Raw genomic sequence first — 22,605 nt, 5'->3', positions numbered from 1 at the left:
CCTTGTTGTGTTTGCCCTTGATCTAATGTCCACATATGAGGGAGAACATACAATTTTTGGTCTTTTGGGCCAGGCTAACCTCACTCAGAATGATGTTCTCCAATTCCATCCATTTACCAGCAAATGATAACATTTCGTTCTTCTTCATGGCTGCATAAAATTCCATTGTGTATAGATACCACATTTTCTTAATCCATTCGTCAGTGCTGGGGCATCTTGGCTGTTTCCATAACTTGGCTATTGTGAATAGTGCCGCAATAAACATGGGTGTGCAGGTGCCTCTGGAGTAACAGTCTTTTGGGTATATCCCCAACAGTGGTATTGCTGGATCAAATGGTAGATCGATGTCCAGCTTTTTAAGTAACCTCCAAATTTTTTTCCAGAGTGGTTATACTAGTCTACATTCCCACCAACAGTGTAAGAGGGTTCCTTTTTCCCCGCATCCTCGCCAACACCTGTTGTTGGTGGTGTTGCTAATGATGGTTATTCTAACAGGGGTGAGGTGGAATCTTAGCGTGGTTTTAATTTGCATTTCCTTTATTGCTAGAGATGGTGAGTATTTTTTCATGTGTTTTCTGGCCATTTGAATTTCTTCTTTTGAGAAAGTTCTGTTTAGTTCACTTGCCCATTTCTTTATTGGTTCATTAGTTTTGGGAGAATTTAGTTTTCTAAGTTCCCTGTATATTCTGGTTATCAGTCCTTTCTCTGATGTATAGTTGGCAAATATTTTCTGCCACTCTGTGGGTGTTCTCTTCAGTTTAGAGACCATTTCTTTTGATGAAAAGAAGCTTTTTAGTTTTATGAGGTCCCATTTATCTATGCTATCTCTTAGTTGCTGTGCTGCTGGGGTTTAATTGAGAAAGTTCTTACCTATACCTACTAACTCCAGAGTATTTCCTACTCTTTCTTGTATTAACTTAAGAGTTTGTGGTCTGATATTAAGATCCTTGATCCATTTTGAGTTAATCTTGGTATAGGGTGATATACATGGATCTAGTTTCAGTTTTTTGCAGACTGCTAACCAGTTTTCCCAGCAGTTTTTGTTGAAGAGGCTGCTATTTCTCCATCGTATATTTTTAGTGCCTTTGTCAAAGATAAGTTGCTTATAGTTGTGTGGCTTCATATCTGGGTCCTCTATTCGGTTCCACTGGTCTTCATGTCTGTTTTTGTGCCAGTACCATGCTGTTTTTATTGTTATTGCTTTGTAATATAGTTTGAAGTCAGGTATTGTGATACCTCCTGCATTGTTCTTTTGACTGAGTATTGCCTTGGCTATTCGTGGCCTCTTGTGTTTCCATATAAATTTAACAGGAGATTTTTCAATCTCTTTAATGAATGTCATTGGAATTTTGATGGGAATTGCATTAAACATGTAGATTACTTTTGGGAGTATCAACATTTTTACTATGTTGATTCTACCAATCCATGAGCAAGGGAGATCTCTCCACTTTCTGTAGTCTTCCTCAATCTCTTTCTTCAGAAGTGTATAGTTTTCCTTGTAGAGGTCTTTCACATCTTTTGTTAGGTTTACACCTAGGTATTTGATTTTGTTTGAGGCTATTGTAAATAGAATTGTTTTCATGCATTCTTTTTCCGTTTGCTCATTGTTAGTGTATAGAAATGGTAATGATTTTTCTATGTTGATTTTATATCCTGCTACCTTGCTATAGCTATTGATGATGTCTAGAAGCTTCTGAGTAGAATTTTTTGGGTCTTTAAGGTATAGGATCATGTCATCTGCAAATAGGTATATTTTGACAGTTTCTTTACCTATTTGTATTCCTTTTATTCCTTCTTCTTGCCTAATTGCTCTGGCTAGGAATTCCAGTACTATGTTGAATAGGAGTGGAGATAGTGGGCATCCTTGTCTGTTCTGATTTTAGAGGGAATGGTTTCAGTTTTTCTCCATTAAGTATAATGCTGGCTGTAGGTTTGTCATATATAGCTTTTATAATGTTGAGGTACTTTCCTTCTATTTGTAGTTTTCTTAGAGCTTTTATCATGAAATGATGTTGGATCTTATCAAAGGCTTTTTCTGCATCTATTGAGATGATCAAGTGGTTTTTGTCTTTGCTTCTGTTAATGTCCTTTATTACGTTTATTGATTTTCGTATGTTGAGCCACCCCTGCATCCCTGGGATGAAGCCTACTTGGTCATGGTGAATAATCTTTTTGATGTTTTGTTGAATTCGGTTTGCCATTATTTTGTTGAGGATTTTTGCATCAATGTTCATTAAGGAGATTGGCCTATAGTTCTCCTTTTTGGAGGTGTCTTTGCCTGGTTTTGGGATAAGTGTAATACTGGCTTCATAAAATGTGTTTGGCAGTTTTCCTTCCCTTTCTATTTCATGGAACAGTTTAAGGAGGGTTGGTATCAGTTCTTCTTTAAAGGTCTGATAGAATTCAGCAGAGAATGCATCAGGTCCTGGACTTTTCTTTTGGGGGAGACTCTTGATTGCTGCTTCAATTTCATTTTGTGTTATAGGTCTATTCAGGTGATTAATTTCCTCTTGGTTCAGTTTTGGATGATCATATGTATCTAGAAATCTGTCCATTTCTTTAAGATTTTCAAATTTACTTGAATAAAGGTTCTCTAGTCTCTGATGATTTCCTTGACTTCCATGGTGTTTGTTGTTATCTCCCCTTTTGCATTCCTAATTCTACTAATTTGGGTTTTTTCTCTCCTCATTTTAGTCAGGTTTGCCAGGGGTCTATCGATCTTGTTTATTTTTTCAAAGAACCAACTTTTTGTTTCATTAATTCTTTGTATGGTTTTTTTGCTTTCTATTTCGTTGATTTGAGCTCTTATTTTTATTATTTCTCTCCTTCTATTTGTTTTGGGATTTGCTTGTTCTTGTTTTTCTAGGAGTTTGAGATGTATCATTAGGTCATTTATTTGTGATCTTTCAGTCTTTTTAATATATGCACTCATGGCTATAAACTTTCCTCTCAAGACTGCCTTAGCTGTGTCCCATAGGTTCCGGTAGGTTGTGTTTTCATTTTCATTGACTTCCAGGAACTTTTTAATTTCCTCTTTTATTGCATCAATGATCCATTGTTCATTAAGTAATGAGTTATTTAGTTTCCAGCTGTTTGCATGTTTTTTGTCTTTACTTTTGTTGTTGAGTTCTACTTTTACTGCATGTGGTCAGATAGTATGCACTGTATTATTTCTATTTTCTTATATTTGCTGAGGCTTGCTTTGTGCCCTAGGATATGATCTATTTTGGAGAAGGTTCCATGGGCTGCTGAGAAGAATGTATATTGTGTAGAGGTTGGATGAAATGTTCTGTAGACATCTACTAGGTCCATTTGATCTATTGCATATTTTAGATCTTGGATTTCTTTATTGAGTTTTTGTTTGGATGACCTATCTATTGATGATAATGGGGTGTTAAAGTCTTCCACAACCACTGTGTTGGCATTTATATATGCTTTTAGGTCTTTCAGAGTATGTTTGATGAAATTGGGTGTGTTGACATTGGGTGCATACAGATTGATGATTATTATTTCCTTTTGGTCTGTTTCCCCTTTTATTAGTATGGAATGTCCTTCTTTATCTCATTTGATCAATGTAGGTTTGAAGTCTACTTTGTCAGAGATAAGTATTGCTACTCCTGCCTGTTTTTGGGGGCCATTGGCTTGGTAAATCTTCTTTCAGCCTTTCATCCTAAGCATATGCTTATTTCTGTCAGTGAGATGAATCTCCTGTAAGCAACAAATTGTTGGATCTTCTTTTTAAATCCATTTTGTCAAACGGTGTCTTTTGATGGGTGAATTAAGTCCATTAACATTAAGTGTTAGTACTGATAGGTATGTGGTGATTCCTGCCATTTAGTTGTCTTAGTTGTTTGAAGGTTTCATTGTGTGTACCTAACTTGATGTTACTCTCTACTGTCTTGCTTTTTCTTATCCTGTGGTTTGGTGCTGCCTGTCTTTTCATGGTTAAGTTGGGTGTCACTTTCTGTGTGCAGGATCCCTTGCAGAATCTTTTGTAATGGTGGCTTTGTGGTCACATATTGTTTTAGTTTCTGCTTATCATGGAAGACTTTTATTGCTCCATCTATTTTGAATGATAGCTTTGCTGGGTAGAGTATCCTAGGGTTGAAGTTATTTTCATTCAGTGCCCGGAAGATCTCACCCCACGCTCTTCTTGCTTTTCATGTTTCTGTTGAGAAGTCTGCTGTGATTTTGATGGGTTTACCTTTGTATGTTACTTGTTTTTTCTCTCTGACAGCCTTCAATATTCTTTCCTTAGTTTCTGAACTTGTTGTTTTAATGATGATATGTCGTGGAGTAGTTCTATTTTGATCTGGTCTGTTTGGTGTCCTGGAGGCCTCTTGCATTTGTATGGGAATATCTTTCTCTAGATTTGGGAAATTTTCCGTTATTATTTTGTTGAATATATTACGCATTCCCTTCGCTTGCACCTCTTCTCCTTCTTCGATGCCCATGATTCTCAAGTTTGGTCTTTTGATGGAGTCAGTGAGTTCTTGCATTTTCTTTTCACAGGTCTTGAGTTGTTTAATTAATAGTTCTTCAGTTTTTCCTTTAATTACCATTTCATCTTCAAGTTCTGAGATTCTGTCTTCTGTTTGTTCTATTCTGCTGGATTGGCCTTCTGTTTTGTTTTGCAGTTCTGTTTCATTCTTTTTTCTGAGGTTTTCCATATCCTGGCTGGTTTCCTCTTTAATGTTGTCTATTTTTGTCCTGAGTTCATTTATCTGTTTATTCATCGTGTTCTCTCTTTCACTTTGGTGTTTATACAGTGCTTCTATGGTTTCCTTTATTTCTTCTTTTGCTTTTTCAAATTCTCTATTTTTGTTGTCTTGGAATTTCTTGAGTGTCTCCTGTACATTTTGGTTGACCCTATCCAGTATCATGTCTATAAAATTCTCATTGAGTACCTGTAGTATGTCTTCTTTTAAATTATTCTTGTGGGCTTCATTGGGTCCTTTGGCATAGTTTATCTTCATTTTGTTGGAGTCTGGATCTGAGTTTCTGTTCTCTTCATTCCCCTCTGGTTCCTGTACTAATTTTTTGCTGTGGGGAAACTGGTTTCCCTGTTTTTTCTGTCTTCCCGTCATTGTCGTTGGTGTTGTTACTGTCCCTGTACTGTGTGCAATTAAGTATTTTCTAGCTTGTGATAATAACAGTGGTAATATTTAGAATGGAAGGGTGAGCTGAGATGGAAAGCAAGAAGTTAAAGAAAAGGGGAAAACAAATATACAGACAAGAGGGAGAAAGCTGAACAAGGTATCAGACTAGAAAATTTTAAAGGTATAAACAGGGAGTGTTAGTGTACTAATTGACAGTAAGCTGAACAGACATTAGAGAGACAGAGAGAGGATTGAAAATCTAAGATAAAAAAATAAAAAATAAGTAAATGAAAGAAATATCTATATATAAAATTAAATTAAAATAAAATGGAAAATAGAAAATTAAAAATAAAAACCAAAAAACTTCCAAGTTTATATGCAATGCAGTTTCAGTCTTAATAATTTGGGTGTCTGTCTCAATCTCCAGTCCTGGAGTTGGTGCCTTAGATGTTGTTCTGTAGTTGTCTCATCAAAGGGGATGCATAAAGTAGAACAAAACTACACACTCACACACACACACACACACACACACACACAAAGAAAAAAAAAAAGCCCCACCAAGTGTCCCCAGTTCAAATGCAATACAGTTTCAGTAAGTTTTTCGGCTTGCAGGTGTAATTCGGTTGTTCTCTCATCAAAGGTAGGGAGAAAAAGAATAAAAAAGCGTCTGGAGGCAGTTCTGAGAGTGGTATCTGCAACTGTGGCTTGCCTGCCTGCTGCTCTGAGCCTGCTGTAGCTGGCAGCGTTATTTATGCAGATCTCTGGGTTGAGCTAGCACTCACCTGATCCCACAGGCTTTCTTTGTTCAGAGTTCTCCTGTGCGGGAGCCTCTGCTACAGGCTTTCCCCTTTCCAAGCACTGGGAAAGGTGACACTGCACCCGCGTTCTCAGGCCTGCGTGTTTATTTACAGTTCTTGTGGGAGGTGGGTCTTCCCCCCTCTCCTCTGAAGTTTTCCTCCCACTGCCACTTTCAGAAGCTTTCCTGCTCCTGCTTACTGGGCGGTGCTGCTGCTCCTGCCGGCTGCCATGTTTATTTACAGTTCACGTGGGAAGTGGGTCTTCCCTCCTCTCCTGTGGAGTTTTCCTCCCTCCACCACTCTCACAAGCTTTTCCGCTCCTGGTTGCTGGGTGTGCACCCCGCTCCCGCCAGAGCCTCTCCGGCCCTCCCAGCTTGTTTATTTACAGTCCCAGGAAGGATTCCCTTCCCCCAATCTTCAGCACTCAGGGTGCCCCACCCTCTTTCCAGCATGTCTTAACTGTTCTTATTGCTTATTACTCAGTTTCTCTTTTTTTCCTGGGTGGAGGTCAGTCTGTCCAGGGGGCTATGCTGCTCTGGCCCAGGCTTGTCTGTGGGGGGTACCACGGTACCGCGAAGCTCACCTGGTCCACATCTTCCCAAGCCATATGGGCGCCGGCCACTGGCGGCCCCGGGGGCCCTCCTCATTTCTCCGTTTAACATGAAGTGGAGATTCTCTGCACTGGCTGGAGATGTGGAGGGATCAAAGTTATGCCTTTTCTCAGTGATTATGCCTGCAAAGTGTGTCTCCAGCGTCTCTCCAAGATTTCACTACAGGAGGGTTGCTTTCTGCTTCCTACCTCTAACCGCCATCTTGGAATGTCCTCTATTTTTCAATTTAACCTTTCTTATGGGTATCTACTGGTTTCATCTTGTAATGTTAATTTGCATTTTTTCCAATGACTAATAAATAATTACCTTCCACTTATTTATTGGCCACTTGAATGACCATTTTTCTACTGGATTGCCTTTTCTTTATTGATTTGTAGAAGTTCTTTATGAACACTTTTGGGTCCTTTATTGGAATACAAAAATATTTTTTTACTCAACAGGATGTCTTTTTGTTCTCTTATTTGCATCTTGAAGAACATAAGTCCTTACTCTTAACATAATCCAATTAATCATCTTTTCATCATTAAAACCTATAATGTCCAATTGAAGAATTCTTTATCTACTTCTTGGTCACAAACATGTTCTTCTATGTTATCTTCTAGAGGCTTTTTGGATTTACCATTTACATTTAGATGTGAACACCACGTGCAGCTGATTTTTGTGTACATGGGTTAATCATACTAGTGTGATCAGTCTCATTTTCTTCTTTTTCAAAAGGGAAATAATGCCCACTTAAGTTATAGTTGTGTGAATAAGTGAGACAGTGTAGTAAAGTGCTTTGTATATTATCCCCTTGTATACGGTGGGAGATACAAAAATAATTCCTAATAAAGGGCATAGTTGGGAAAATAGCCATTGTATAAGGCAGCATAGAACAAATTCTAAAAGAGGCATAAGCAAAACATGATCACGGGAACATGCAAAACAATAGACAACGAAGAAAAACTGAATCATAGAAGAGGTTCCACATTACAAGGGAAATGATAGAGATGGAATTTGGCAAGGGAGATGGGAATTAAATTGTTGTAATGTGTAATATTTATCTATTAAGATTAAAATTAGAAATAAAAAGATAATTTCTAATTAAAAAGGGTATAGTAAAACTGATACTCTCATCCTCTTAAAATATGTCTTATGATAGTATAAATGGATCAGAAGTGCAATTAAGAACCAGAAAATGTATTTTCCATTTTATCCAGCAATCCCCTTTTAGAAATTTATCCTAAGGAATAACTATACACATCTGAAAAATATGCAGTGTTTATACCGGAATTGCTTATAGTAGCACAATAGTAGAAACAATCAAAATGTGCAATCACAGGGGAAAAATGGTTACATTGTTTATGTCAAAGTGTCTCCATGAGTTCTCACAGAGTTTTAAAGATCCCTATACAGAGCATGGAAATGTGAGTGATTATACTTATTGCAATGTTTATGAAAAGCTATACTGGAAGGGAAAGAAGCTAAAGTACAAAAGATTTTTTGAAGGTGGTAAAAAAGTTGAAAATCTATTTTTAGAACTTTCCGTTAAGTGTTTTTAAAATATACACATGTTTATCTGGCTCACGTACCTTCATGTTCCTACCAGAAACCTTCCTTCACATATCTACTCTTACCATATTATTGAAATATAAATGCTGTCTACACTTTATTACTATGTGTATCTCTCCCTAACAACCAGTGAACCCCTCTTGAGTCTTTCTTTGTATTTCCAGTACCAAATACAGATTAGAAACATAGAAGGCTATTTCATAAATGTATTAAATACCGAATAGATAGATAACATGAGACTTTTCCAAATCAGCTATTTTTGTACTGGACAGAAATTATTTAACTTGAAAATTTTCCTAATCCTTTCAGACATTATGAGAATGTTCAATTTCTTAACCTCTAACCCAAGAATTCCTAGTGGTCTTTGAGATCCAGAATCTAAGTGTCTGGCTGAGCTAACTGGCCAGTGGAGAGCAAGAAAACAGAACATAGGACAATTTCTTTTGGCTGAAGAGTCATATATTACATACCACTAGTCCAGCCTAATTTTACCCCGGATTTAACAGGCTACTGTGTACATGTTATTTACCAAAAAAAAGGGGAAAGCCTCAAAGACTTCCTAAAAAGAATACTTTAAATTGGTGCACATTTATTAATGACAATATATACAAACACATACCTAGCATTGTATTAGGCAAAAAATTTCCAAATTTCCCACAAACACAAATGGTGCAATGGATTATAAATTATTGAAGGAAAGAGAATAATTAGGAGAGGCATATCGTTTTCTGTACCTCATGACAGAAATTCAATACTCAAAAGTTCAATAATTAGAAACAGTACCTTACTTATACAACCTCTTGAACTAAGCAAAAACTTTTAAACAGAAAAGGACTTTGAAAAATTGGAAAATTCACTGAGGTAAATTTGGTGCTAACATTATTACATTGTTTGTGCTTTAAATAACACATCCCCTAGTGCAAAAATAAAATCTGCTCACAAAACAGAAAGAAAAGGAGGAAAATTGGGAAGGAAGGTAGAAGGGCCCATAGAAAACTGACAGTTCCAAAGAAAAAATTATTTCAAGCCTTTGTAGACTTGAAAGGCATTCTGATGGCAATGTTCTAAGGGAAGGTGATAAGTAAGGATCAAATGGCACAGTGCTGCAATTGTACTGATACTTACTATTAGTGTAACCTTGAAATTAGGCTCTCTGAGTCTCAGCTACCTCATTTATATGATGGGAATAATACATATCTTACAGGTTTTAAAAACACACTATATGCGTAAATATGTAATATAGTATACTTTCTGTAAAGTGCTTAGCACCATGCCTGACTTATAAAAACACTCAATACACTTTTATCATGAGTTATGCCAATGCCTCATTACAACCAATCAGACCAGTGTCTATGGTTAGTCCCATTAGGTCCCTTCCTGGGGCAAGGAACTGCAACATGAGAAGTATTTTGTGCTTTATTGCTAAAGTTTTCTATTATTAAACTAGCCACAGTAACATTATAGGTGGCACAAATATCTGTTAGAAGCAGGTGAAGGTATGAGCTTAGGTTCTAGCTATCACTCTACGATTTGGGGACTGCTGTCCTGGGTACACAACCCTCAAGCCTTCTTTGTATGCATAGGGCAAATGTCCCTTGACTCATAGAATAGGGCAGAGCAGGCCTGGCCCTTTGCTGAGACATAACTGGTATGTCAGCAGAGAGACTCCATAGGTATGACTTAGGGAAACAATTCCACCCAAAGTTTTCCCCTCAAGGATGCCTGGTCCATCCCAGTGATTATTGCCACTTCACTTCCTCTGCCACTCCCACACAACAGATCTGGACCTTCTGCCCCGACCCCGACCCCCTTGCTTCAAATCAACAGTTAATTCTGGTTTTCGTTATCATACTTATCACTGTCTGGTATGTTCTTGCTTGTGTTTTTTTTCCTATATTTTCATTGCTTATCTGCCCTTTGTTTTTCATGATCTGATGTTGTTTAGGCATTTGTATTTACTTACTGACTATCTGCACTTCATATACTTTCCAGTACAATGTAAGCTCCTTGACCACAGGGATCATATGTACCTTAGTCACTGCCATATCTCAGTTACTAGCATAGTCTCCTAAATGTGAGCAGAACAGACTTTTTAATTACTTTTTCTCTAGTGGCCAGGATTGATTGTATTTTCAAAGCTTTAACCACTCGAAAATTGTGCCACAAAAGTTTTATCTATACTGGCAGGATTTGAAGTGGATGGAGACCATCCTATTTGTAATAAATGTAAAGCAGAAACAAATCTTAGCTTGTTTGGCCTTATTCAGTCATGACCCACTTAGATTTTATCAGAATGCAGCATTGGGAGTGTCATAATGTGCTAATTTTTAAGGCGCACAGGAGACATGGAATAATTGTATCAGTTTGTTAGAGCTTGCAGGAATGCAAGTTCTCCAAATAAAGTTGAAGGGGCTGTGAACCTTCATATACTCACCTTGGAATTTCGTCACAGCTTTCTTATGACAAGGATGTAGTTAGTGTGCCTTTCCTTTCCTCTCTTCCAGACTGTCAGCCTGGCTTTTAAGTGTTATATCTTCCACCTACGGTTCTTCCCATGAGGCCACACTTGTTTTGCGAAAGTAATCATGAACATTTTGCCTCTTTCATACATCTCTCTCCATTCTAGGATACACCAAAAAGTACTGATTGTTAGTCTCTACAGTTATGTGAACACTTGCTTTATCTCTTTTACTACATTTTTCACTCTATCTACAATTTTTAGTGCAATGCAGTCTTTCTTTTCCACTCTTTAAAAAAGAAATAAGCAAGTTGTGGTCACTTGTGTGGTTGTACCAAGGACACTTAGAATCATGTATTCACTTTAAAAGAGGAGGGCCAGGAGGCAAGAAGTGGAACCGTGTTTTGACAGATTCTTGTCTGGCATGGATGACCTTGAAAAGTCCTACAGGAAGTAGTCTCTTCAGGCCTATGTGCTTCCCCTCCACTGCGCCTGCTCACAAAGGAAGCCTTCATGCCAGGACCCTGGGATTTCTCAGGCATAGATGCATAGGGAAGAGACTGCTTTCATTCTTTAAATAAGGTAAAAGAAATGGAAACTGGGACTGTAAGTGGTGTGGCATATTCCAAGAATAGACACCAATTTCCACAGAACTAAAACACCGACTCATTTAAGGGTACCATGGTTATGACACACGGTTTCACAAGAGTTCACAAAAGTTCATTTACTTGACAAAATTAATTCTTGAGTTCCCTCCCTCAGGTAATAAAACAAAGCTGTAGTCAAGCTTGTGTGACAAGAAATAGAACCCAAGAAAAGGTCTGCAAAGATGAACTTGAAACAGACATTCAGCTGCTGAGGTTTTGGAAGCAGTTGCTGTGTTGCTTTCCATAAGACCCCAGATGCCAGTGTCTTGCTGAGTGTCCTTTTCTTCACATACCCTCCCACAGTGTCAGGCCTGGCATTCAGTCAGAGATCATATTCCCAGGAAGCCTGGACCATCTCTCAAGCAGGCAATGAAAAGACATCTTTAATGTGGGAAGTGAGTCATCTTGGAGCTGGGAGGAGGACTGTACATCTTAACAATGGTCTGTAACAGGAAGAAGATCCATTATCCATGTAACTTTAGGCACCCACCTATAATCCCCTGTCTTTTCTGGGGGGGGAGGAATGAGAGCGGGGTGTGTGGGGGGTGTGCAGAGTCTGATGACCCACAGATCAGGCCTCTGACTTGGATGCTCTCAGATGTAATTGCCTGCTACCTAACCTATGAAGCACTTTCCAATCTAAGCAAACTCCAGGTCTCCACCACCTCCCACTTCGGGGTGGAAATAATGATTTGACTATTTACTAAACCTTTTAAGGAAGATTTCACATGCACACTAAGGCCTTTTATTGAAATGTGTAAGAATTTGTGACACTGGCAGGAAAAAAGAAATTTCAAACCAGCTACCAAAAGTTTCCTGAAAGACTCGGATACTCAAAATACAAACATTATCTCAAGGAGGTGGATTCTGCAGCAGGAATTCCCTTTTCTCCTTCCCCTATCTCCAATCACTGAAAGATCAGTAACTTTAGGGATAAATGATAAATTCTGTGACTATGAGTATCCCCCTTCCTAGTTCCTCGGGGCTCTAGTTTACCGGAGTGTGTGTGTGTGTGTGTGTGTGTGTGTGTGTGTGTACACACACAAGATCTAGAGAAGCTAAAAAACCTCAGGTGCCAGCACTCCCGGACCCTGCTCCCTAGGCCACCCGCTCCCGGGGTGGCTGCGTCCCCCAGGAGGCGCGCACCGAGAAGCGCCGTGCTCTGGCTAGGGTGCCGCTCCGAGGGGTGTGACTGCGGGTCCTCCGCGCGCGCCCGCCCGCACAGCGTGACTGGCCGCCACCGCAGACCTTGCTCGGGGAAGCGGGGCGCCACGTAGAGCGGGGGCCTGGCGGGCTGCTGCCTGACGTCCGCCTCGCTCTCCTCCCGCCTCTGCTCCGCGCTCCCTCCCCTGGCGGGCGCGCTGCCTGGAAGCCCCTGTAGACGCCGCGCGGCCGCTCAGAGCCAGCAGCTCGGGCGCGGGGACCAGAGCCGTAGCGGAGGCGGCGGGAGCGCGGAGACCATAGCCCCGGGGGACCGGCTGAGGTTCCCCGGCCTGGGCAGCGAGCCCGAGTGTGGCACTTTGGAGCAAGGGCTGCCCCAGTGCGGCGCGGACCCCGCCAGCCCGAGCTCCGGCCCGGGTCGCTGCAGCCCAGGAGCCTCTCCCCCGGCGCCCCAAGGTACGCGCGGCACAGCCATGAACACCAACGATGCCAAGGAGTATCTGGCCCGGAGGGAAATCCCTCAGCTTTTCGAGGTAAGAAGCTAGGAGAATCCGGGCATCTCCGGGGGTTCGGGATGAGGCACTTGCACCCGTCCCACCCTCCCCATGCCGGGCATGAAAGTGAAGGCGCTGGCGCTCGCCCGGGGGAGTCGTCTTTCCCCAGGATTGCAGGGGTCCCTGTCGGATGGCAGGGCTTAGAAGCCCGCATCTCACAGATCAAGTTTCCGGCTTCTAGCCGGGTTCTGGAAGCCTGCTCACCGTCCCTCCCCCAGCGCACCCCTCAGATGCAGGCCCCCAGGATGGGCTGCAGACAGCGGCCTGGGGGCGAGGGTAAGGCCAGGTGAGGACCGTCTCGCCCACCTTGCAGCCTGGACAGGAAACTGAGGGGTCCAGAGCCCTTGTCCCTCTCCGCACCGAGGATCGGGACCCCTGCAAGCAAGGGGGAAGTGTGGACGGAAGCAACCGTCCCCAGGGACAGCTTGGAGGAGAGGGATGAAGAGGAAAAACGAAATTCGAACCCATTAAGTGCAGCGGGTGACAGGCACCCTGCGCCGCTTTGCGCTTTCAGTGAATGAACTCCTGAGCACGTTTCCCTGCCGCCTGGGCAGGTTCTCCTCGCTCGCCCCTGGGCAGCAGCTGTGGCCTGTGCTCTCCAGCCCACCTAGAGGTAGTGGATCGGGAAGCAGCGGCGAGACGGGCGTGACTCCTGTTGCTGTCCTCAGACGCAGCGCAGCATCATCTGCACCAGGGACCCCGGGGGTTGGGGGACACTTTGAGAATGTGAGATAGGAGGCTCGAGGGATGAGCTACTAAAGGAACCTTGGTTAGTTCTAAGCCACAGCCCCCTTCTCGGGGCATTTTGCTTCCTTTCCCTCTTTTCCATATTTAAATTTTAAAATATTCCTAAATCTTAAGTGCTCTTGCTTAGGTTTAAGAAAACAAAACAAAAAGAGTGCAATCATGTCAAGCGTCATAGCGAGAGCCATGAAAAGAGAAATTCAATTCAATGCAAACTTGGCCTCCCATTTCTAACAACATTTAATGAAATGAAAAAAATGATAGAATAATATAATAAACTAAAGGCCATGGGTTTTTCTTTATCATGTTTGGGGGATTTGTTCTGTTAAAATGAAATTAAAAGACTACTTGAGAAGGTAATTTTGCCCTAATTTTTTCCAACTGTCTTAAAATGGGCTGCTGTAAGCCACTGTTTTCAGGTCATCTGGAGCCAACATTTCCAGGTAAAAAGCACACTTAACTCAGGCATGGTATATGAAGCCATATGTAGCCAACTGTGTTGCTCCTGTGTGAAAATAATCAGGACAGGTCTTGGGAGTGTGTGGGAATCTTAAGAGGTTGGTTTGTTTTTTTTTTTTTTCCAGAAGTAAATATGGAGATGAATCGAAGGTTTTGTTTTTTTTTATTATTACAAACGTCATACCTGAGATCAAATTCATTTCTATACTAATAAAGAAATAGTAGAAACATCTATAGGAGGTAAAATTGTATTGTAACATACTGCTAAATAGTGGTCTTTTTTCTTTATAATGTGGGTACTGTTTTTCTTCCTTGGTGGAAGGTGACTGCAGAGAATTTGGATAGTTTACTCATGAAAGTCAACACTGTGCATGAAAATAAGTGATGTAGCAGGCATTTCTTCTTCAGGTTTTGTGCTTTTCATTGGCTTTTCTTCATATGAATGGCTGTTTTAAAGTAGACATACCCAGAAAAGGAAGTCAACTTGCTTAAGTGAAAGGCAGTAATTCAGTGTACATAGACTCAGTCCTGGACAGCAGGAAGATGTAAGGAGCCTGATGGTGACCTCAAAGGCCCATCCTTCCAGTAAGATGAATCTGTGTTGTGTACAGCACAAGAGAGAAGCAAAATCTGGCAATGCTCCATGTGATGAGTGTAGAGAACAGAACCAAATACATTGGGCTTGTAAATTGGATTTTCTCTACCAAAACCACAGATTGTAGGTATATGGTATTTAACAATTAGATGTCTATCAAATCCCAAAACATCAGCTTCAGCTGTGGATATTAGATACCTTCATAGACTAAGTGACTGGTTATTGAAGCTACATATTACCAAGCAACTAGGTTTAACTGACCTTCTCAGATTTCTTCCTGATTTGAAACATTGCATGGGCTAAATTGGTATCTCTGGTAAGCTTATATTTGAAACATATTTCTATTTTAGATTAAATTTAAAAGAGTACTTTCTCCTGATTTTGTCATGAGTTCTTAATTCTAGTTAAGGTATACACTGATACTTTAGAGATTTGGCAGTTAATTTAGGTACTGTGAAAAGTCAAATTAGATTATTCAGGTTTTCAGAGGATTAACTCAGAAACTGAATGCTGATTATCTTCATTCCCTGATCCTGGATGACAATTAGAAGATAGGACTTAAATCATATATGAAAGAGTGAAGCCCATTTTCCCCTTTTAAAAGCAATGCGTACCCGGATGTGTGCATGTCTCTAATTCCAACAGTTTGGAGGCTGAAACAGGAGATCCCCAGTTCCAGGCCAGCCTGGACAACATAACAAGACCCTGTCTCAAAAAAACCAAAACATATATTTTTAAATTAATTAATTAATTAAAATTAAACTAATGCCCTTAGGGAGTCAGTTTTGTTTCCCAGTCAGAAAAGCTACAATTTGAGTATATCCACCAATTTAAGCATTAGAAAAAGATAAAAAGACCTAATTTTAAGAGATTCATATTATAGTTGGATTATGCATGGGGCCCAGAGAATCTAGTATTTTCTTTTATCCCGTATCATTTTTTTGCAAGATGAACAGGGAGGAATGTATGGGTTTTGGAATCAGAAACTGAGTTGGAATCCTGAACCTAGAAGCCTCTAGCCAACACCTCTGAACTATAATTTCTTAACTTAGAAAACTGGGGATAATGATGCCACACAGGAATGAGAGTGCATTGGGTGAAGTAATGCATATGAGACATGCGTTAGCTTACTGATGCAGCTAGTTCTGCCCAGTGTAGAGGAGTATGGGAACCAAACCACACTGTATATGTGTACAAAACACATCTTCACACAGACTGGATGTAGATCCCCAGCTTTCACTTTTCTGCTCCCTCAGCAATGGAACTCATCTGATGGAGCTGCACACTAGTCCACTCTATTTAGGATTTCAGGGAAAAAAATGTTCCTAGTAGGAATTGCCTGCCATTCTGGGAAAATTGAATAAGAATAATTTGAAACTAAATACTGTATTTAGGAAAGACATCAGCCTTTCATAGGGTGTGTGTTTTGTATATTAATAATATCTATTAGTGATAATGACCTTCTATGCTTTTTCCATGAAAAATTCTAGAGGAAACTATTTTGCACACCATTTTAGTTCCCAGGAGTCAACATTTCCAAACTTGTTGTATTTTTAGAAACTAGTACCAGTGACAAATCAGACACCATGACTAGAAAAAGCATGCTTTTTTCTCTGTAGTCTGAATAGATATTGTGGTGTGGTGATTTATTATATATCAAATAGCAGATTTTTGAGTCTCAAATTATTTTTTCAGTCTCACTCAGACCTGAGTTTTTAATTACTTTCCTTAATCAGAAAACCATTTAATATGCACCTATTATATGTCAGGAAAAGTATCAGGCACTGAGACTGAAAAACAAATGAAACCCATTCTATGTTGCTGAAGAGCTTATAGTTTAGATGAGAAGACTGACGCAGAAGCCAGTGCTTTCAATATAAATGACAAGTGCAATTTTTTACTCTGGGTACCAGGAAACACACAGGAAGATCCCTCAGGCCAACTCTGAAGTGCAGGAGAGACTTCATGGTAATAATCATGATGATAATAACTAAAACCAACATTTGCTGAACACTTACTACATGGGAGGCACTTAATATGCACTGTACGAGTATCAAATATTTTAAATATTTAAAAACCTTATGAGGTAGGTGTCATTATTTTCACTTTATCGAAGAAGCTGAGGCTCAGAGACTTTAAAGATAGATGGAACCAAGATAAAAAATGTTGGGATATTTGCATATGATGTACTTCATCTCACGTTGGTAAGACTTCTATTTTCAGCATTGTAGTTGCTGAAACTACAATGAATTGTTTAAAAGGCAGAAAATTCTAAGTCAAAACCCAGTTGGTCAAGAATTTAAGGGATTATCTTAATTATCTAATCAGCTCATATTTTCAACTCTAATTGTTTATTAAAAGGCAAATGCAAATGACAAAAATAACCCAGAACTTAGAGATGGGATATACCAGTGTTTTTAACAAAGTGTTCTCATATTTTATTTATACATATTTTGTTGTTTTTCAGAGCCTTTTGAATGGACTGATGTGTTCTAAGCCTGAAGATCCTGTAGAGTACTTGGAAAGTTGTTTACAGAAAGTAAAGGAACTAGGTGGCTGTGACAAGGTGAAGTGGGATACATTTGTCAGCCAGGAAAAGAAGACCTTGCCTCCACTAAATGGAGGACAGTCAAGGAGATCCTTTCTAAGAAATGGTAATGTATGTATAGAATAACAGACAGTTTTGTAGGTAGAGCAAGTCTCTTTTACAAATAGCATATAAACTGTAGACCGTGATTTAATTGATTGGGTTTGTAAATGTCTGGAAGAATTTGAATCCTGGAACATGATTAATTTCTTTCTGCTACTAATTCTAATCACCTCCATGGTAAGACAAACAAAATTACATACCATTGTCCAGCAATTTGCTGAAGACTTAATGAAATTTTCTATTACTGAATTCATTATTTTGCAAAATGAATTACATTTAAAAGCCATGAATTTATTTTTCAATTGCAGCTAAGCCTGTGCTAAATACATGAGTAGAATAAAGATTAAGTTGGTGGTTATTATTTAACTATTCAACATTTTTCATTAGCTAGAAAGAGATTTGGCTTACTAATGTGTTTCCAAGCCCAGAGTTCATGCTAATACCCCTATATAAGTGCATGTAAAGTTCATACTAACTAATTCAATAAATATTAAGTAACTATCAAATATATTAGAATATATTAGATTAAGTATTTGGGTGCTATAAAAGAGTACAAGAGGTAAACTTGTTTAAATTTTAGATATAGTTTAGAACTAAGAACTAGGGTTTGTTAGAGGAGATTCATGATATTCTAGTCTCTTTCTGAAATATGTGCTTGTCAGAATCATGGGATCCATATGAGTCAACCAGTCTTTTAGGCTCTAGATGAAGTTGTGAAATCTAATAGTATGTAAAAAGTAGACTGAGTTCTAATCAGGAGAAACTAAATTAATTCTTTTGTAGTGGCCAAGATCATTATATTTCAGATAAAGCCTTCTCAGAAATCATACCGCAAAAGTTTCAGTTATACCAGCAGAATTTGAAGTGGAGACAATTATATTTGCAATAAATAAAATGAGGAAACAAATCCTAGTTTGTCTCACCTTATTTAGTCATGACCCACTTACTTTTTATTTGAATGTGGTGTGGGAAAAAGTCATGGTATGCTAATCTTTAAGAAACACAAGCAGCAGAGGGAAAATAGAAATGTCGTTTCCTCATAACCATCTCCAAAGGGGAGAAAAGTCCTTCTCTATCCTAGCAGAGTCAAAAATAAGTGATTTAGGGTTGGATACTCATGTGTTTTACTAGAAAATGATATGACCCCTGACCAAATTCCCCACTGTTGTTAAAGAAGCAATTGTGATATCTAGAATTGTTATTTAATACTAACTTCAAAAATGTCCAAATGTTCTAACATACCCTCCCAAAGCTGAGAAATAATTAAAAATATTTGGTGTAAGTATAGGTAATAAGATGACTATTCTGAGTTTCAGAGAGCAATTATCTCATTAGTTACAAAGTCTCTCGCTCCAGTCCATCGTAGACAATGGCAAAACATCACTCAATACATAATAAGCCATGCTGTTACATTCCTGTCCGTCCTAAGACTGAGGTTGTGTCTTCACATGCGTATGAAATTGAATTGGCAACAAATATTTGGAATTGACCCTTAGAACCAATTCAATTCTAAGAGGTTTTTGCTTTTCCCATACAGTGTACTCATAGACCCAGTTTCTGGCTGATAATGGATCTCAGTTCCAAGTTGAAAAAAATTTTAAATCAGTGAGTTGTCAAGTTCATTGAGAACAGCTTGGTATACACAGAGTGTGGAGTGTACAGAATTGAAGTTTAGAAGTCCTCTTCAATCTGCGTATACACAGCTCAGATTTGATACCTCGGTAGGCTGTGGTGGACTAGAGTAATTTCAGCTAGTTACTGCTCTTCTACACCTCTTTGTACATTTCTGCTTTTTGGTGAACAAAATGGTATTTTAATGGGCTTGAAAAGTTCAGACACCTTCCTCAAATGACTAACTTATTTCCTGAGATATCATCGTGCGGTTGGAATCTGAATCAGTGTTGAATATATACTTCTTACCCTTGTTAGATCAAGTGAGATTAATGATGGGGAACTGTTTTCTAAACCTTGAGGCAATAATGAACCTCAGATATTACTGTATTTAGTTTAAGACATTTTTCAATTTTAAATATCAAATCTAAAAAGTTATTACAACATTCGATTAGTTGATAAGTTGCTCTTAGACTTTCTATAGAAACTGAGTGTTGACAACAAAATTAAACTTTGATACTATTTATTGGTCAACAATACATGGTAACCAGGCAGACCAAGTCTGTAATAGAGAATAATGAGTATAGTGGCCAACCAGAAATCTGGACTAGACAGAACAGTCATTGTCTAAGGGCAGTCAAGTACAAATTTTGGAAAAATGTCTAATTGAAGTGAATACATCTATGGGGCTATATTGGGTTCACAAACAACCAGTTTGGAGCTCCTGATCGACGAGGACATACTAAACAGGAATGCAAAATGAAGGCTTAATTTTCATTAAAATAAAATTGCTTGCTTGTTTTAGGATTTCCCTACCTGTTAATGCTTTCTAGATCTCCTAGACTAGTCTTTTCATTCATCGTTAATTAGAACTTTCTTATGTACTAAAGTGACTAGAATGTTATGTCCCAGTGTCATATATCAGGAAATTGTGTTAAATGATGGGAAATGTTTTATAAAACAATTATCCTATAATAACAAAATTTTATTTTATGAAATGCTTTACACATTTGTGCTTTATAGGTTTTAACTATATTTAGTGGAATAGGTTGTTAAATCAACAAAATTGCTAGGGGGGAGAAATGAACCAAGCCTTGTATGCACATATGAATAATAAAAGAAAAAGGAAAAAATAATTGCTAACAGCCCTGTGACTTAAAATAAAATGATTATTCTAGAAATAGTGATCCATGATTTTTTTGTAAAAATATTGACATAAGTATGATAACATATCATTATCCTGGAAAGTTACTCTATGACATAATACATTTTTATCATCAAGCAAATTATTTTCCTGAATTAGAATATGATAAAGATAAATTATTGGCTGACAGTTCTTTAAAGTGTTAAATGTGAGATGAGTATCCTTTTTTCCTGTCATATGTATACAACCAAACAAATAATTACCTGTGAGTAAGAGTTCTAGTCTCAAACAGCCATAGAATTTGTCTTCTGGAGTGTTTCATTGTCACCTTATACCAAACATGTCCAAAACCAAATATACCATATTTGCATCAAAACTAGCACTCAGTTCTCTTTTTCCTGTTTCCATACAGTCAGTCAGTGAATCTGTTAGGCAATAACTTTTATTGAGCACTATTATATGCCCAGATATTCTATTAAGTACTAAGAATTCAGGCACCAAGAAAGAACAGACTCGACACCTGCCCTCAGGGAACTCACAGTCCAGCAATGAAATCAGGCATTAAAAATATAATTGGTAGCACAATTGATTCTGTAGCAGAGACCATATGTTATGGAAATGAAAGAGGTTGTATGCACCTTAGGCAGGGTTGAATGGAAGAAGTGATCTGCTAGCACTTGGAGGGAGAATACTCAGGATGTGTTAGGATAGAGATGAAAGTGTACAGGGATCAGAGCATAGAAGTTGTTGAGGTAGAAAAAGAGGGTGTGATGTAGTCAGGAATGAAAGAAACCTAGAAAAAAAAACAAAGACAGAAAGACTGCATCTTCAAATCTTTTAGATCAATTAAGTTTTGCCTTGTGTTGAGTGAAGTGGTTAAACGGCAAGGTAGAGCAGGTGAATATCGTTAGTGTTTTTCCTCACACAGCCTTTCCCATCAGTTTCTAAAGATGATCCATTGTCATCTGTAGACTTCTCCACTCCTTTCATGAAACTAGAACATGGTGAGTCAGTGATCAATGGCCTTATTTATTGTATGAACAGAGAATGGAAAGTTCTAACTGATGAAGACCCTGGGAGATAGGAGCACTACATTGTCCTCAGATATAGTAGGCATCTTAGCCTCATGGAAGGCCATGAGGCCTCAGGTGGCCTCCTCTCTCCTTTGTGCAGGTACTGATGGGCTGTTAGGACTTCTCTGTGCCTCCTGTGATACTGACATATGGGCTAAGGAACGAGAAAACCACAAACTATATATTGATAATTGGTTGATACTATCTATCTGCCTGGTTTGGGCTTGTCAGGTCTGTCTTCTGGGCTATTGGAATATGTCATTAGTATTTTTGACTCTGAAATCAGTGTTGTCACCACCGGCTAGGATATGCTTTCTACATCACCTGCGTTTGTCTTTAAAATTTGTAGTCCTGCCTCTTTTGAAAGTCCTTTCCACTCCAGCCCAAATGGATTTTCCCATTCCCTTATCTACTATAGTTTACCGTGAGAGTCATTTTAGCACTTGTTCTGCCTGATAGGCATGCAGACATCAGATATACGCACATAAGTCGTAAATGCTAAAGAGATAGGACTACATCTTATTCTTGTATGGAATCACCCTCAACCTATTAACCTGCTTGGCAATGAATGGCAACATTTGTTGCCATTAAAGATATAAATTTAAATCTTCATATTTACATTTTAAATTCAAGCCAATTAAACATAATAGATATTGTGAAAATATAATTAAATGATGTTGAAAAATACTCCAAATGTAGAAATTGTTTGTATCCTTCTTCCTGGCTTGTGACAGTATACAAATTTTGTGTTCATTATGCCACTAAACCCTTCCACTGGACCCTCAGAGTTTATGAACGGGATGCATAAACATTGGCTCCATGGGTAGCTGCACATGATTGTGTTGATTATATAAATCCAGGGAGCATCAATTGCACAGACCAGGATGTGTATAACCTACCAAGTAAGACAAGATAGTGACTGAGAAGGTTCCTCAAGCAGAGGGAGTGGCCAAGTCCAGCTCCCTGCCTGTTTTTATAAAGTTTTATTGGAACACAGGCACACTCATTTGTTTATGCAGTGTCTAAGATATCTTGGCTGAGATGAGTATGAATCTGTGTAGTTCTCAGAGCCTAAAATATTGCTGTTTGTCCCTTTGAGAAAAAGGCTGCTAACCACTTAAGAAGTCTACCAGTTGAAAATGAAAGATCAAAACTCATTCACTGAATTTCTTCTACTAATTTGTTAAATGTGAAAATTGTTTTCTTATGCTTTCTTTTTTCCCTTTTCAAAGTTATCTTACTCTTTTGCAGTAATGCCTGAAAATTCAAACTTTCCATATCGACGATATGACCGGCTCCCCCCAATCCATCAGTTCTCCATAGAAAGTGACACGGATCTCTCCGAGACCGCAGAGCTAATAGAAGAATATGAGGTGTTCGATCCCACCAGACCCCGACCGAAAATCATTCTTGTCATAGGTAGGAGGACAGCAAACAAAATTCTTTACCAT

General features: G+C 38.9%; 1 protein-coding gene across 2 annotated transcripts in view; it reads left to right on the top strand.

Moving 5' to 3' along the window:
- Ak5 (adenylate kinase 5) overlaps positions 1 to 22,605 on the top strand; it is a 279,023-nt gene that overhangs the window by 38,607 nt on the left and 217,811 nt on the right. The window contains exons 1-3 of one of the 2 annotated variants that reach the window (XM_074079729.1): positions 12,427 to 12,857; positions 17,144 to 17,330; positions 22,406 to 22,573. In XM_074079729.1, coding sequence (XP_073935830.1) covers positions 12,798 to 12,857; positions 17,144 to 17,330; positions 22,406 to 22,573 — 415 coding nt within the window. In that variant the 5' untranslated portion in view covers positions 12,427 to 12,797. Of the gene's footprint in view, positions 1 to 12,426; positions 12,858 to 17,143; positions 17,331 to 22,405; positions 22,574 to 22,605 lie in introns of those variants that run through there. The other variant, XM_074079730.1, reaches the window with a different exon arrangement.

Source organism: Castor canadensis, chromosome 7, assembly GCF_047511655.1.
Source record: "Castor canadensis chromosome 7, mCasCan1.hap1v2, whole genome shotgun sequence".
NCBI classification, from domain to species: Eukaryota; Metazoa; Chordata; class Mammalia; order Rodentia; family Castoridae; genus Castor; species Castor canadensis.
This window is presented reverse-complemented; position numbering and strand designations above follow the sequence as displayed.